The 16894-nt window shown below is 34.5% G+C and overlaps 2 protein-coding genes across 2 annotated transcripts; one reads left to right on the plus strand and one right to left on the minus strand.

The window, feature by feature from the left end:
* The first annotated feature begins 208 nt into the window (after nt 1-208).
* Nucleotides 209-3510, plus strand: LOC139876457 (acetate--CoA ligase CCL3). The gene is made up of 3 exons (XM_071863775.1): nt 209-542; nt 1549-2145; nt 2434-3510. Exons 1-3 carry the CDS (start codon nt 324-326, stop codon nt 3328-3330), a joined length of 1713 nt encoding a protein of 570 aa, XP_071719876.1. The 5' UTR covers nt 209-323; the 3' UTR covers nt 3331-3510.
* Nucleotides 3511-14597: 11087 nt separating this feature from the next.
* LOC139876120 (uncharacterized mitochondrial protein AtMg00810-like) lies at nt 14598-15904 on the minus strand. The gene is made up of 2 exons (XM_071863420.1): nt 15454-15904; nt 14598-14740 (listed from the first exon to the last, which is right to left on the minus strand). The coding sequence occupies exons 1-2, from the start codon at nt 15902-15904 to the stop codon at nt 14598-14600; spliced, it is 594 nt and encodes a 197-aa protein (XP_071719521.1).
* Between the last annotated feature and the right edge of the window lie 990 nt (nt 15905-16894).

Genomic DNA, 16894 nt, shown 5'->3' on the forward strand with positions numbered 1-16894 from the left:
ACTAAAGGTAGTTATAAGCCTACTGAATTATAACAATTTATTCTTTATAAGAATAAGAATAAGAAAGTATCAACTTAGTTAACTAATTCAATTTTAATTTTGACTCACCGGTTTAAGTAGATATGTTCTCCACTTCTCCTGTTTACAGCACATTTTAAATCATTTTTTTTATTGTCTAGTCGAAAAACAAAATTTATCATATACATGTGGTGTATCTATATATATGAGTAGATTGTGCGTCAGCCACCTTCACAAAAAACTCATCGATATATCCAAGTTCCTGAACACCTAGAGACTTCCGAAACAACCGGAAGTTATACACGATGACGTCACCGATCAAAGACATCGACAATTTACCAAAAAACGAAGCAAACTACACAGCACTTACACCACTATGGTTCTTAAAACGAGCTGCTTTGATTCATCCCAACCGTCCTTCTTTGATCCACGGTCCACTTCGTTACACGTGGCAACAAACTTACCTCCGTTGTTGCCGTTTAGCTTCTGCTCTTTCCAATCACTCCGTCTCTTTTGGTTCAACTGTAACACCTTTTTTCATTTCATTTCTTTATTTTATTATTTTAACTTTTTTATTTCTGTAAATTATTATTATTAATTATTAATAATACGTTATATATAGGATTATATCTATAGGTTTTATTATTATTAGATTAGAAGTTGAAATAAATCTTTGATTGGAATTATTGATTAAGTTAAAATTAATGTTATGAATTCTGATTTTTGGTAGTTAATAAGTTTGACTTGAAAAGGTCAAAATTGGAGCTAGGCTATAAGAATGGCTTACTAGAATTTATGATATGATATTTTGGCTCTTGTTTTCACTGACTTATGAATAATGTTTTGAATAATGGAATCAAGTAATCAAGTAACTGATTAATTAGAATTAGAGTAGTTGAATGTGCCGTTTGATGGTCAAAATTCGGTGATTTGGATTCTGATTTTGGTGATTAATAAGTTTGAATTGAAAATTCAAAATTAGATTTAGGATGTAGGACTAGGTTTTCTTATGATATAATGATACTGATCTTTTTTTATTAATGCTGTTGAAAGGAATTAGGTAATTGAATGATTAATTATGGCTAGAATTTGAAGAGTTGAATGTGCTGTTTGCTAGTTAAATTAACTGATTTAGGTTACAATTGGGGCCTAGGGTTTGTAGGGTATACTGAAATTTGCAGTGATTATTCCATTTTAAATAATTGAGAGAAAAAGTTACTATCAGTGTATTAAATTCAGGTGTGGCTATACTCTAAAGACACAATCACTCATTATTACAATAATATATAAGCATCAATTATTAGAAAAAGTTTATTTTTGTATGACATTCAATAATACTAGTAAAAAAATTAAATACATAGTCACCTCTGAAATATTAAGGATCTGAAAGCTAACCAGATAACGATAGACCTATAGTTTGAAATGCTCACTAGAGATTGTAAGAGAAAGTTATTTGACTCAAAAGTCAAGTCAAAGTCAAAGTCAAAGTCAAAGTCAAAGCTAACTTGATACAATAACTGACACTGACAGGTAGCTGTGATTGCGCCAAATACTCCAGCCATGTACGAAGCACATTTTGGGGTCCCAATGAGCGGGGCGGTCATAAACGCAGTCAACATTCGTTTAAACGCTTCAACTATCGGTTTCCTTCTAGAACATTCATCGTCTGCAGTTATAATGGTGGATCAAGAATTTTTCAAACTAGCCGAACAAGCATTAACAATTCTAAAAACTAAAACAAAAACCAACTTCAAATCTCCAATTTTAATCGTCATTAAAGATCAAAGCAACGAATGTGATCCAAAGAATCTCGAATACGCTTTATCAAAAGGGGCGATTGAATACGAGAAATTTCTAGAATCAGGTGACCCGGAATTTTTATGGACCCCACCACAAGATGAGTGGCAGAGTATTGCATTGGGTTATACTTCGGGTACAACATCGAGTCCGAAAGGAGTCGTGTTACATCATCGAGGGGCGTATTTAATGGCTATGAGTAACGTTGTGGTGTGGGGTGTACCTGATGGTGCTGTATACTTGTGGACTTTGCCTATGTTTCACTGTAACGGTTGGTGTTTTACTTGGACTCTTGCTGCTATTTGTGGGACCAACATATGCCTCCGACAGGTACCTGATATTACATATGTCTGTGAATGTACATATATGATAATCACAGGTGGCGAAATGGGTTATTTAGGTTTATCCTAACTATTGTTTGACCATAGATTAGATCATGCATAATGTATATTAATTTCAAAACCTACTACACTTTTCTCATGAAATGACCCAAGCTGTTTATCCAACTTGATGTTAACAATTTGGTATTACCTAAATTGTTAATGGAGTTTTCAACTTGTATGCTAACAATTTGGTATCCTACCTAAATTCATGTTGATTTTATCTTGTAATCTGCAGGTGACAGCTAAAGGTGTTTACTCGGCTATAGCCAATCTTGGTGCCACCCATTTTTGTGCGGCCCCCGTTGTCCTCAACACAATCGTAAACGCTCCCCCTAAAGACACTATTCTCCCACTCCCCCGCCTTGTCCACGTCATGACAGCTGGCGCGGCCCCACCACCTTCCGTCCTTTCGAAAATGTCCCAAAACGGTTTCCGCGTGACCCACACATACGGCCTCTCGGAAACTTACGGCCCGTCAACCGTTTGCGCATGGAAGCCCGAATGGGACAACCTCACACCCGAAACACAAGCCAAACTCAACGCCCGTCAAGGGGTCCCGTACACCGCACTCGAAGGACTCGATGTTGTCGACACCCAAACCATGAAACCGGTCCCACCAAACGGGACCACAGTCGGTGAAATCGTGTTTCGTGGGAACATTGTCATGAAGGGATACTTAAAGAACCCGAAAGCGAACGCTGAAGCGTTCGCTGGCGGGTGGTTTCACTCGGGCGATTTAGCCGTGAAACACCCGGATGGTTATATAGAAATTAAAGACCGATCGAAGGATGTTATAATATCGGGCGGTGAGAATATTAGTAGTGTTGAAGTCGAAAATACTTTATATCAACACCCGTTGATTTCTGAGGCGTCGGTGGTCGCAAGACCCGATGATAGATGGGGTGAAACGCCGTGTGCATTTGTGACATTAAAAGAAGGCGTTGAGAAATCGGATGAAAATAAGATTGCGGATGATATAATAAAGTTTTGTCGTGCGAAAATGCCGGCTTATTGGGTCCCGAAATCGGTTGTGTTTGGCTTGTTACCAAAAACTGCTACCGGAAAAGTTCAGAAACATTTGTTGAGGGCTAAAGCTAAAGAAATGGGACCTATTAAAATGAGCAAGTTATAGACACATCTTGTGATGGTGTATATATAAGTATGATTGGGAAATGAATAATGGGTATGTTTGAGGGTGTAAAATTTGAGAGCTTTTCTTAAATTTTAGACATGATGTCATTGTTATACGGATGTATTTTAATTTAATTTGTTTTCTTGGTTAATTACATAATGTTATCTTATTGCATGTCAATCAATCTTGTTAAGCATGTTTTAGTATATGGAAAGTTTCAAGTTTAAGCTTGAGAAACAATCTTAGGCTTGAAACTTTTTAAATGTTCAATATAATTGTCTGCAAATGTTGCAAGTAGGGGCGGTCAGTATTTGGTTTGAAACCGTGGAACCCGAAAACCAAACCGAAAAAAAATCAAACCGAATTTGAAAAACGGTTTTCGGATCGAGTCAAACCGAAACCGAATTTGAATTCGGTTTTCGGTTCGGTTTTACGTTTTGAAAATTCTGAATTCGGTTTAACCGAAAATCGAATTCAAAACCGAATTCAATGTTTTTATACATTTAATTTGTATATTTATGTTTTAATGTCGTTATAATTTAGGATCCAATCAATAAAATATATTCTCACCTATATGACGATTTGATAACTCATAATATAATTATGTTACTCAAATTATTATGTTCTTCTTCTTAATTACACAAGCGGTAAACTTCATAATTAAGCTGTAAATATTAATAAATCATCGAATTCTTTATAATTTAATAGTACGTCATTGTTTTAGAATATAAATAACTAAGATATTAGTAACGCCACAATTAAACTACCATCGTTCTCAGTTTTTTCATAATATTTGGTTTTAACAGAAAACCGAACCGAATCCGAATTTGAATTCGGTTTTCGGTTCGGTTCGGTTTTAACTTTGAATTCGGTTTTCGGTTCGGTTTTCGGTTTTGCCCAAAAAAATTTCAAAATCGAATACACCGAACCGAATAAACCGAACAAACCGAAAACCGAACCGATGAACACCCGTAGTTGCAAGTAGCTTTAAGTAGCATATATAATATTAGTTCACTGTAGTAAATAACAACATAAGTCTCTTATGCGAGTCATTATTTTGACTAATTTCGAATATTTTTTTTACTAGCTCATGATAAATGTCAAACGGCTTTCGTTTCTGTTTATTTACTAAACATTAATTGGGTTTAATGACATCAATTAACTTCAGTTCATGGTGATGTTACGAATTCATTAATCACATTTAAAAAATTGTTGCTATAAAATGAGGCTTTTAGTCCTTTGGTTATTGCAGAGAAATCATATCACACACACAAACCAAAAACATAAAACTTCACTCAGATATTTCAAGCCTCTCAGTTGTCGTTTGCTGATTTCGGTTATTGCTTTATGTTTATAAATCCTATTATTTATAATCTATATACAGTTTTGTGCAGGATTCCCTACGTTTACCACGACCAACAATGTTTATACCCATTTCATGTTTCAGTCAACTATATAATGGACAATAAATGTGAAGAAGTGAGCCTACATGTAAACTACGAGTATTAATTTTATAATACTAGTTTAATACTATGGAGACAACTTGTTATTGTGTGTCATTATGAAGTTGCTTTTTTTTCGCAGAGAAAACCTCCCTAGCGACAATCACTTTGGATCCTCACTAGCAAGTAAAACCCTTGAGTGACGAGCCCCCGAGCGACGAGACTCGTAACCGGATTGCACACATTGACGCCCCCTCTAGTCAAGAGCCTAATTAATTCAATTTTGAGCGTTACCAAGAATTAAATCTGGGTCTCCTGCTTCATCGGGAATTCGGTGACTACTTGGGGTTGCCATTCAGCCGGCTAACACATTCTTTTTAGACTCTGGAATCAATTTCTCGTATAAACATTTCGGGTATTCAGACAACTACATTCATTACATTATCATATCATGTTACATTAATTTATACAATATTTACTTATTTATAATTGCCCAGTGGTTTGGGCCCTGAGTTCCTTGCAAGAGGTCTCAGGTTCGAATCCCGTTTGGGACGGATATTTAGTGGTGGCCAGGGAAGGGTTGGAAACAGCCAGGGAGTAATCCTGCTGGGCTGCGTACATCAGAGTATGGGGTCGGATTATTCGCCCTCCCGGGTAGCCCGAACAGGGAAAACCTTCTACCTTTAAATAATCATTAGGACTCGGAGCTTACCAATTGAACTATACCAATTTAATCATGATTTTAAATCAAGAAAAGTTTAGTTTATATTCAAACTACAAATTTTTATAAGAGCTTTTCATTTCAACTATTGTGTACAAAAGTTAAATAAAGTGTGAAAGTGATTCTATAAAACGTCATGAATGTATTAGTGAATATTAACATTAACACGAGTAAAAAACAAATTGTAATATTTATATCACTTCAAAATGTAATCCGCAACTTAATCATAATCATAATCATAACACACATATTAGATAAATATTAACACTTGAAAAATATAACTGATAATTATGATAATCGCAAAGACACTTTTCTCCGTGTCCTCCAACATCTTTAAGATTATGTTTAATTTCTCCAAATACAAGATCAAACAATCTGTATCAGCTAGTAAGGATGGGCTATTTCTGTGAGTCACCACCGTAATTGTTACTAGAACAATAGCAACGACGATGATACCAATAAACATCTTCATTATGGCCTTTCGATCACCTCGTTCACAAAGGGGCACAACTGAAGCTCTTCACGTGTTCTTCGCTCCTCTTTCTCTTCCTATTTTTATGCTTTTGCTAAGATATTAACCCGATAGGCGATAGCACACTGCATATAGTTTTGGGTGTTATATATAGCGTTAGTAATGAATACACTACCTTTTTAGGGGAAATCGAGCCAACAGATGATTGAGAATTCCTTCTTGAGAAAATTTAGTAAATTACTAGAAATGATGTGCTACCTTTAATCGCACTGGAAAGAAGCCGCTTATTATTGAAATAATTTTGCTAGCGTTTGTTTGGACTTTATGGAATCACATGAATAAGTTAATTGTTTGTAAGCCTAAATTAAATGTTTGTAAGCTTATTTGTGACAAATATGGACTCGAATATTACCAACTGAAATATACGAAATTAGTCATGATTTTAAATCGAGAAAAATTCATTATCTTTTTCCATATACAAGTTTTTTAAGAGCTATTCAATTTAAACACTGTGTATAATTTATCAAAGATAAATAAAGATTGAAAGTGAGACTATAAAAAGTCAAGAATGTATTAACGAATAATAACATTGACATTGTTAGACTATATTATTTATCCATGTTATTGTAATACTTGTACCACTTCAAAAATGTATTCGGAAATCATAAGACGTTAATTTCTGGGAATATAGTTTTCGAATACATTTTGAAGTGGTACAAGTATTACAATTTGTATTTTTACTCATGTCAATGTTTTTATTCATTAGGTAGTTCTTGAAGTTTTATAGTATTACTTTCGGTCTTCATTAAACGTTGAAAAATTATACACAACTTGAAATGAATATCACTTGAATAAACTTCTATTTTGAACCTAAAAATGATTTTTTTTTCTCGATTTAGATTCGTGACTAATGTCGTATAGTTTAGTTGGTAATCTTCGAGTCCATATTTGTTACAAATAAGCTCACGAACATTTAACTCAGGATTACGCAAACCTATTCACGCGATTCCAATAAAATCAAAATATACGCTATCAAAATAATTCCAATAATACGTCGTTTCTTTCCAATACGATTAAAGGCAACATACCAATTCGAAATCAGCCTAATTTGTTCAAAAAGGAATTCTAGATCATCTATTGGCTTGGTTTCCTAAGTACTAGCTCTATATATAACACCCAAAACTAGATGACATATGAAGAAGAAAGCACGACGCTGTCAGTTGAAAAATAGGAAGAGAACTCCTTTGTGAACGAGGAAGTGAAAGGCCAGAATGAAGATGTTTATTGGTATCACCGCCAATGTTATTGTATTAGTAATAATTACAATTACAATGGCAGCTCACAGAAATAGTCAATCCTTACTTGTCGATATGGATTGTTTGATATTCTATTTAGAGAAATTGAACTTAATCTTAAAGAAGTTGGAGGACACGGTAAAAAGCGTCTTCGTGATTATTAGAATCATAAATTATTTGTTAATTTTTAATATATACAGATATAATATATATAAATATATATAAGGTCATCATCAAGAGGGAATCACTTTTTTGGGGGAAGTAATATTTTTTATTTTTTTTTTGATTTTTTTTCAAACATTAAGATCACACGAAAATATGAAGATTTAAAAAAGACACTTTGTGACGAATGTTATTATTTTGGCGGAAAATCGCTCGAAGAAATAAATGATAACATTCATCATGAGTAATGTTTTAATTAGAGTTTATTTACGTCGTTTTGTTTTCATTTTGTGTGAAGTGTTCATTTCAAAATTTAGCCCGATTTAGAGTTTAGGGTTTAGTGTTTTGGGTTTAGTCTCTAAACCCCTAAACCTTAAACCTTAAACCCTAAACTCTAAACTGTTCATGTTAAAAATTCAATCTAAACCCTAAATTCTAAACCCTAATCCTTAATTTCTAAACCCAAAACTCTAATTTCTAAACCCTAATTTTTAATCTCCTAATTTCTAAACCCTAATTTCTAACCTCTTAAGAAAAACTCAGAAGCAAAACATTCATTGCAATGAATGTTATCATTTATTTCTTCGGGCGTTTTCTTGCCAAAATAATAACATTTATCACAAAGTGTCTTTTTTAAATGTTCATATTTTCATGTGATCTTAATGCTTGAAAAATAAAAATAAACGAAAAAAAAATTACTGCCCCCCCACTTCTCCCAAAAAAAGTGCTTCCCCCACCAACGAGCTTATAGCTCAGTGGTACCCGATGCCTTTGATCCCTGGGCCCACAGTGGGGGAAGCTTTGACCCAAGAAAGGCGCAAGTTCGATTCTCAGTCTGGGCGCCCCGCATGGAATTATTTCTCCCTCCGGGGGGAAATTTGTGAAGTGTTTTCGGGGGTCTAGCTAGCTGGGGTAAAATCGCCTTGCCGTCACTGTGGTACCTGGGAGGAGGTACTTTGCCGGCACAGGTCTCTTTCGGGGTGGGATTGGTGGGTGCTACGGCACACAGGGTTAGCGTGTCCCTGCCAACTTACACGTTTTGACCCAAAAAAGTGCTTCCCTCTTAATTAAAACACTATATATACATATATGTGTGTATGTGTCAATATGTGTGTGTGTGACGTGTGTGTGTGTGTGTGTGTGACGTGTGTGATTATGATTATAATTATGGTTGTGAATTTTTGAAGTGATACAGATATTACAATTTATTTTTTACTCATGTTAATGTTAATACTCGCTGATACATTCACGACGTTTAATTGTATCACTTTCACGCTTTATTTAACTTTTATAAATTTAATGCGTTGGTTGAAATTAATAGCTCTTAAAATAATTGCATTTGAACATAATCAAAATATTTTTTTTCTTGATTTAGAATCGTGAATAATGTTGTATAGTTCAATTGGTAAGCTTCGAGTCCATATTTGTCATAAATAAGCTTACGAATATTTAACTTAGGCTTATGAACATTTAACTTATTCCGGTGCTTCCATATAATACAAATAGACGCTAGTATATTTAAGCCGCTTCTTAGAGCATGCGGTGTGGGAAACCATCAGACCAGCGTCGGAATCCGACATCGCCACCACCGACCGTCGGCCACACCTCTCCGGCGTCGTTTCGGCGTCTTCAGTCCCGAAGTCGAGCCCAAGACGTTGGGTTGTAGCCGTTAGTGGGTCCCATTTTTTGAAAAATTAGACCGTTTTGTTGCTGCTTTGCTTTATTTTTTTATTTTTTTTTTCAAATACACTTTTAACATTCATCTATATATATACACCTTGCCCCATTTCATTATTCACACAAATTCACACAATCTCTTTCAAATAAAACATACACTCCACAATATGAATCCAAACAACACCAATCACCCACAACACCCTTTGAATCCAAACAATGCGTTTGGCCAAAATTGGAATTGGAGCAATCCGAATGCGTGGGTTAATACGCAAAATGAAAGTGGTACTCAATATGGTTCGTTTGGTAATCAATATGGTTCGACTAATCAAACTCAAGTGCCACAAACCCAAGACGAGTACCGCGAATTTTTGGCTTGGAAAGCTCAAACCACTCAAGGAAGAAGCAACTCACAACATTACTCAAATAATCAATCAAACAATCAATCCGATGAAGTGCCGTCCCTTACGTCTCAAAAAAAGACGAAGCAAAGAAAAGGAAAGAAGCCGATGCACGAAGAAGGTTCGAGCCGCAACCAAACCACGTGGGATGCCGATGACGAGTTACGTTTGGCTCAATGTTGGATACATGTTTCCGAGAACTCGATTGTAGGATGCGCAATGACCGGTATATATATATATATATATATATATATATATATATATATATATATATATATATTACGCATTATTTATTACATTTATTACATTTATTATATTTATACATTTATTATATTTATTACATTTATTATATTTATTATATATGTATGCGTATATTATATATTTATTACATATGTACGCTGACAACGTTTGTACGTATAGGGAAAACCTTTTGGTACCAAATTGTCGAAGAATACAACAAACGTAACCCACCAAGTGTTCGTACGAAAGATGCATTGTCTTCGAAGTGGACCAAGTTGAATAATGATTGCAATAAGTATAATGGTATTGTGAACCGTTTGAAGGCAGCGTGGAGGAGCGGGGAAAATGATAACATTTTTCGCAATAGGTGTGACGATCAGTTTAGGTTCGAGATGGGGAAGTTTTTTCCAAGTTATAAGGCGTGGGAGTTTTTGCAAGACAAACCAAAGTGGCTACATCCTGATCCCGTTGTTATTGGTAGGCGAAACAAGCGAGTGCCTGACCCGGTTGTTGATGAAACTATAGCTGAAACTGATTTTGACTTGAACCGAGATGAAGAAGTTGAAACAAACCCACATGAGGAGCTATTTGGCAGAGATCGACTGCCACGTCCACCCGGCAAACCAAGGAAGACTGACTCAAGGAAATCAAGGAAGACTTCAAGTGATTCAGCCTCATCATCTCGTGAGTCTTTACACGCGTCCATGAAGGAACACTTTGAAGATGTGTCCCGAGAAAAGAAATCGTACTACACTCAAATGAAGATGGAGTCGCAGTTGAGGATTTTGGCTATTGATACGGAGAATTTGAATGAACATGATAGGAGGGCAATCGAGAAAAAGTAGCAGAAGATTCGTCGAGAAATGGCATTGGAAGACTCATACTCCGACTTTGATGATGAAGAATGACGAATCGTATTTGTGTTTGAATTATTGTTATTTATGTTTCAATAATTGTGTTTGTCTCTAAACGATCGTATTAGTTGTACTCGGTTTCTTAATTTCAATAAACTAGGCCTTTTAATATTTGTGCAAATTTTATTTTATTTATCATTCATATTTTATCAAATAAATTAAATAATTTAAAAAAAATAATAAAATACAATATTTTCTCTTTCCAAGACACTGAACTGACACTGAACTGACATTTTTCCCAATTCTCCTGTTTTTCCACCAGTGTCAGTTTTCAGTGTCAGTCCAGTCAGCGCCTAGTCATCAGCAAGACACTGAACTGACGCGTCACCACACTCAGTGCTCTTACCGGTGTGATTAACGGCATAGAACCAATTCCAAAAATCAATCAAATTTGGCCAAGAAGAATTCTCAATCATCTATTGACATGTATTCCCATAAAAAGGAAAAATGTATTCGTTACTAACTCTATTTATAAACACTTGCGAATGACATAAAAATGAAGATGTTTATTGATATCACTCTCATTGCTCCTGTTTTAATTAACCATTAATGTGGCGGTGCACAAAAAAATTCCTTCCTTATATGTCAAAAATGGATTGTTTGATTTTGTGTTTGACGAAATTAAAAATAAACTTAAAGATGTTAAAAGGACACGGTAAAAAGCGTCATAGTGAATATTAAAATATTAAATTATTTTCTTTAGTTTAAACTTCTATATATATATATATATATATATATATATATATATATATATATATATATATATATATATATATATATATATATATATATATATATATATATATATATATATATAGTGGAGTGTTCCCGGGGAAGGTAAAAAAGAGGGAAAAGGGGAAGCAGTGTGATATCAATCATAGCAAGTGTAATATCAGTAATGACACATATCATGAATGATAATTAACATTCATCACACAATTGATGAATGTTAATAAGCTTAGCATGATACATTATTGTCTTGAATATGGTTTCAGAATACATTTTTAAAGTGGTACTTGAATTAAAATTGTTTTTCTAGTCATGTTAGTGATATTGTTCATTAATACATTCTTGACTATTTTTTAGTCTCACTTTCAATCTTTATTTAACTTTGTTAAATTATACACATTGCTTGAAAAAATAATTTGTATTTTGAACATATAAATGGTATTTTTTTCTCGATTTAAAATCATGACTAATGTCATATAATTCAGTTAGTAATCTTCGACCTCATGTTTATCACAACTAAGCTTACGAACAATTAATTTAGGCTTACGTACATTTAACTTATTCAAGTGATTCCATAAAATTCAAATATAACCAAGGTCGTATAGTTTAGTTAGTAATCTTCGAGTTCATATTTGTCACAACTATGCTTACGAACATTTAACTTGGGCTACGAACATTTAACTTATTCACGTGATTTCATAAAATCCAAATAGACTCTAAAATAATGGTTTGCATAAGAAGACGTTTCTTTCTAGTGTGATTAAAGTAAGAAACCAATTTCATAAATCAACCAAATTTGTTCAAGAAGGAAATTTCAATCATCTATTAAGTCGGTTTCCTCTAAAATGTTAGTCTGTTGATTACTAACTCTACATATAACATCTAACATCTAAGCCAAATGACAAATAACACAAAAGTAAGGCACTATCAAGTTAAAATCCTTGCAAAGGCAGAAGAAAATGAAGAGAAAAATGAGTGAACAACCACTAAAATATTGTTAGAAGAGCTTCATTTCCACTGAATCGGTCCCAAGAGATGCACAAGCCGAGGGCCCGTTGCAACCCGAGAGACAATCACCCCTCACAAACTAAAGCAGTGGACTAATTAGATATCTCAAGGTTAACAACTAAAATCATGGTGGGAGATACTAATTAGCCACTAGTTTATGCTTATAAAGGACCAATATTTTCATTCACTATCCGATGTGGGACGAGTTGTTACAAACTCCCCCACTTAAATTCCTAATGTCCTCGTCAGAACGAAACATAATCAATACCCAGGATCGATATCCCATGAGATGCACAAGCATTGTTCCCGTTACACCCCATGAGGATACCTCAAGAGATGAATGAACCGAGTGTCCGTCACACCCCGAGAGGCCTATGGCTCTGATACCAGATGAAACAACGGTCAAATTAGCCCCAAGGGATGCACGAGCAGAGGGCCCGTCGCAACCCGAGAGACAATCGCCCCTCATAACCTAAAGCAGTGGACTAATCATATATCTACAGGTTAACAACTAAGACCATGGTGGGAGACACTAATTAGCCACTAGTTTATGCTTATAAAGGACAAATATTTTCATTCACTATTTGGATGTGGGACGAGTTGCTACAGCACCCTTTTGTGAACGAGGGGACCAAAAGGCCATAATCAAGATGTTAATTGGTATCATCGTCATTGCTCTTGTTCTAGTAACAATTACGGTGGAGCCTCACACAAATAACCATTTCTTACGAGCCGAAATGGATTGTTTGATCTTGTATTTTGAGATATTAAACACAATCTTAAATATGTTGCAGGGGACGGTAAAAAGCGTCTTCGTGATTATCAAAAGTATAAATAATTATTTTATGTTCTAATATATATATATATATATATATATATATATATATATATATATATATATATATATATATATATATATATATTTGTGACTATGGTTGCGGTATACATTTTTGAGGTGATACAAATATTACAATTTGTATTATTATTCATGTCAATGTTATTCTTCGATAATATATTATTGATGTTTTATTGTATCACTTTCACTCTTTATTTAACTTTTGTAAATTATACACATTGGTAGAAATGAATAGCTCTTAAAAAATTTGGACAAAATCGTCCATTTCGTCCCTGTGTTTTTCAATTATTGCCCGTTTCTTTCCTGTATTATATTTTCTGCATTTTTCATCCTTAAAAGCATTTTAAAGTCCCAATTACATCCCTCACACTAACGAAGGTTAACTGAGTCTGTTAAAACTATTCACAGGAACTATCCACGTAATCTTTAACTAATTAAATTACAAAAATCAATTCCTTTTTCCTCTCATTATGTCTGACAGTTATTACATAGACAAAATTAGGAACATATTATGAAAGTTTATACATAATTAGGAACATATGATGACAATTTTTTTTTAACAGCGAATTTGGGATCACCCGAGGGGGACTTAACCACCCGTTGCGATCATCTCCCGTTTCGACTATGCCGATGCACTGATATTAACCCGCCCCCTATCGCTGCCCGGGAGGAAATCTTGAACCGATCCAAGGGCACGGCCAAGTAAAACCCTCCTCCCCTTTACCACCCCAACACAATGTGGGAAAGGTGCCATGGGTGGATCCTTACATGGCAGGGATAGAATTGCATTAATTGTTGCCCTGGAGTGGAGTCGAACTCCTGAACTCAAGTGTGTTAGAGGCAGGCCACTGCCACTCAGGTACAACTACAATCCTACATATGATGACAGTTAATATTATAAGCATGTTCCTTCAGCTTCTATGCAATGGTCTCCATCTGTTAACATATTACATTTCGGTGGCTTTAAGTGAGCGCAATGGGCTTGGACCGACAACAATATGAAACCCTATATAATTTATATACAAATATAAATCTTTAAATGAGCATGGTCCAGTAACATTATATGTTTGAAATTATGAAAGTAAAAAGATTTCGACTTACATAGAGTTCGATTGATCCGGTGGATCCTAACCCGAACCTAAAGAATCCGAGAATCAAGAGATTGAGAGAGTCAGAGTTATGTTCGGATCCTCTAAATCAAACGGGGGTAGTTTAAAACCCATGATCCCATGTATTTGCCAACATGAAGAAAAAAGTACCTCATTTATGTTATATATACTGTATTTGTTATGTAAATGAGAGAGGGGTATGCATCTTTATTTGTTAATCCTTGTAAACAATTAAAGAGAGAACCTAAATAAGAATGAAGACAGTACCGATAAAATTAGTGACTATGTTAGCTGATTTTGATAGCGAAAAGTGCATATCGTTTATTAGATATGTTATAAGGTTGTTTCCAACTGCTGCAATAGCCATTATCTCAAATGATTGAACTCCTGCAATATTCAAAGTAGAACATTATCAACTAAAGTAAGTTCTATATGTATGTTAAAAAGTTTTGTAACTAAAAATATCATACCAAGAACAAAGGCAATGGCTCGAATTCCTCCATTCTTGTTTCGATCTGAGGGTCTGCCTTTTCAACCAACAATTCTATTTTCTTTATTTTTATCGATATTCATTCTAAATTTCTCAATCAGCCCATTCGATACATTATAATGAAAGGAAGAAGGAATTGGTTTTTGTAATGTAATTAGTTAAAGATTATGTGGATAGTCCATGTGAATAGTTTTAACGGACTCAGTTAAACTTCGTTAGGTTGAGGGATGAAATTGGGACTTTAAAATGGTTTTAAGGATGAAAAATGCAGAAAATAAAATACAGGGACGAAACGGGCAAAACGTGTATTAGACAACTATAATTGTATAAGGTTATGTTCTTGTTATAGTTTAGGGATACTTAGTGTAATTACACCTTCTATATATAGAAGGCACAATACTCTGAATAATACACACAGAACATACAAGTTCAATATCTCTCTTCCTCTATTCTATCATCTATTATGGTATCAGAGCATACTTTGATTTTTAAAGGTCAGTTTTTTTTGTTCCGGGACTGTTGCTGTCGGAATAGTAGCTGCCGGAATAGTTACCGGAATTGTTGCCGGACTTAGGCCTTCACACCGTGGATCGACGGTCATCTGGACAACCTGACCAGTCAGCATCAGAGAAGCTAGTCAGTGAGTTGTATGTGGAATCAGTGTAGTCATGAAGCACTGTTCCGGAGTCGTGTATAAATCGTAACCCATAATTGGTAGTGCCCTGTAAGTAACGAAGAATTCGTTTAACTGCTAACCAATGATTTATCGTGGGATAATGCATGTACTGACAGACTTTGTTGACTGCGAAAGTGATGTCCGGTCGAGACAATGTAACATACTGAAGGGCACCTACAATTTGACGGTATTGAACGGGGTTGTCAAATGTTACACTATCACCAAGAGCAAGGTTTGCGTTGGTTGTCATGGGAGATGAAACCGGTTTAGCATTAGATAAGTCAGCGCATCCCAAAAGTTCATGTATGTATTTGCGTTGTGATAGGATCATGTCGTTACCATTCCTTGTGACTTCAATCCCGAGAAAATAAGACAAGTTACCCATGTCTTTAATAGCGAATGAGCGACTGAGACTTTGTACCACCCTATCTATTTCCTTTGTATCGTTCCCTGTTAAAATAATGTCATCAACATACACAAGCATATATAGAAGAGTGTTCCCATTAGAGTAGATGAATAAGGAAGTATCCGTTTTCGACCCATGAAATCCAAGAGAATGAAGTGCTTGCTTGGTTTATAAACTGACACAGTTGTAGAACTAACATGGCTTCAAGATTTATTATGTGAACTTCGTGTGCCTGTTAAATCAGTTCCTACCTTATGGTGTGATAACCTTGGCGCTACGTATCTCTCAGCTAACCCAGTCTTTCATGCACGTACAAAACATGTAGAAGTTGATTTTCCCTTTGTTCGAGAAAGAGTTGCTCAACAAAAACTTTCAGTTCAGTTTATAACTACTGACGATGTAGTGACCCGAACTTTTCCATGTTTATTTATATTAAATGAAATTGATATTTACATGATTAAGTGTTTCCAACATGTTAGGCAATCAAACTTGTTAAGACTTGATTAATTGAAATAGGTTTCATATAGACAATTGACCACCCAAGTTGACCGGCGATTCACGAACGTTAAAACTTGTAAAAACTATATGATGACATATATGTGGATATATATATATATATATATATATATATATATATATATATATATATATATATATATATATATATATATATATATATATATATATATATATATATAGTTAACATGATATTATGATAAGTATGTATCTCATTAAGTATATTAACAATGAACTACATATGTTAAAACAAGACTACTAACTTAAGGATTTCGAAACGAGACATATATGTAACGATTATCGTTGTAACGACATTTAATTGTATATATATCATATTAAGATATATTAATACATCATAATATCATGATAATTTAATAATTTAACATCTTATTAGATATAATAAACAACGGGTTAACAACATTTAACAAGATCTTTAACTTAAAAGTTTCAAAA

The sequence above is a fragment of the Rutidosis leptorrhynchoides genome, chromosome 11 (genome assembly GCF_046630445.1).
Source record: "Rutidosis leptorrhynchoides isolate AG116_Rl617_1_P2 chromosome 11, CSIRO_AGI_Rlap_v1, whole genome shotgun sequence".
Taxonomy (NCBI): domain Eukaryota; kingdom Viridiplantae; phylum Streptophyta; class Magnoliopsida; order Asterales; family Asteraceae; genus Rutidosis; species Rutidosis leptorrhynchoides.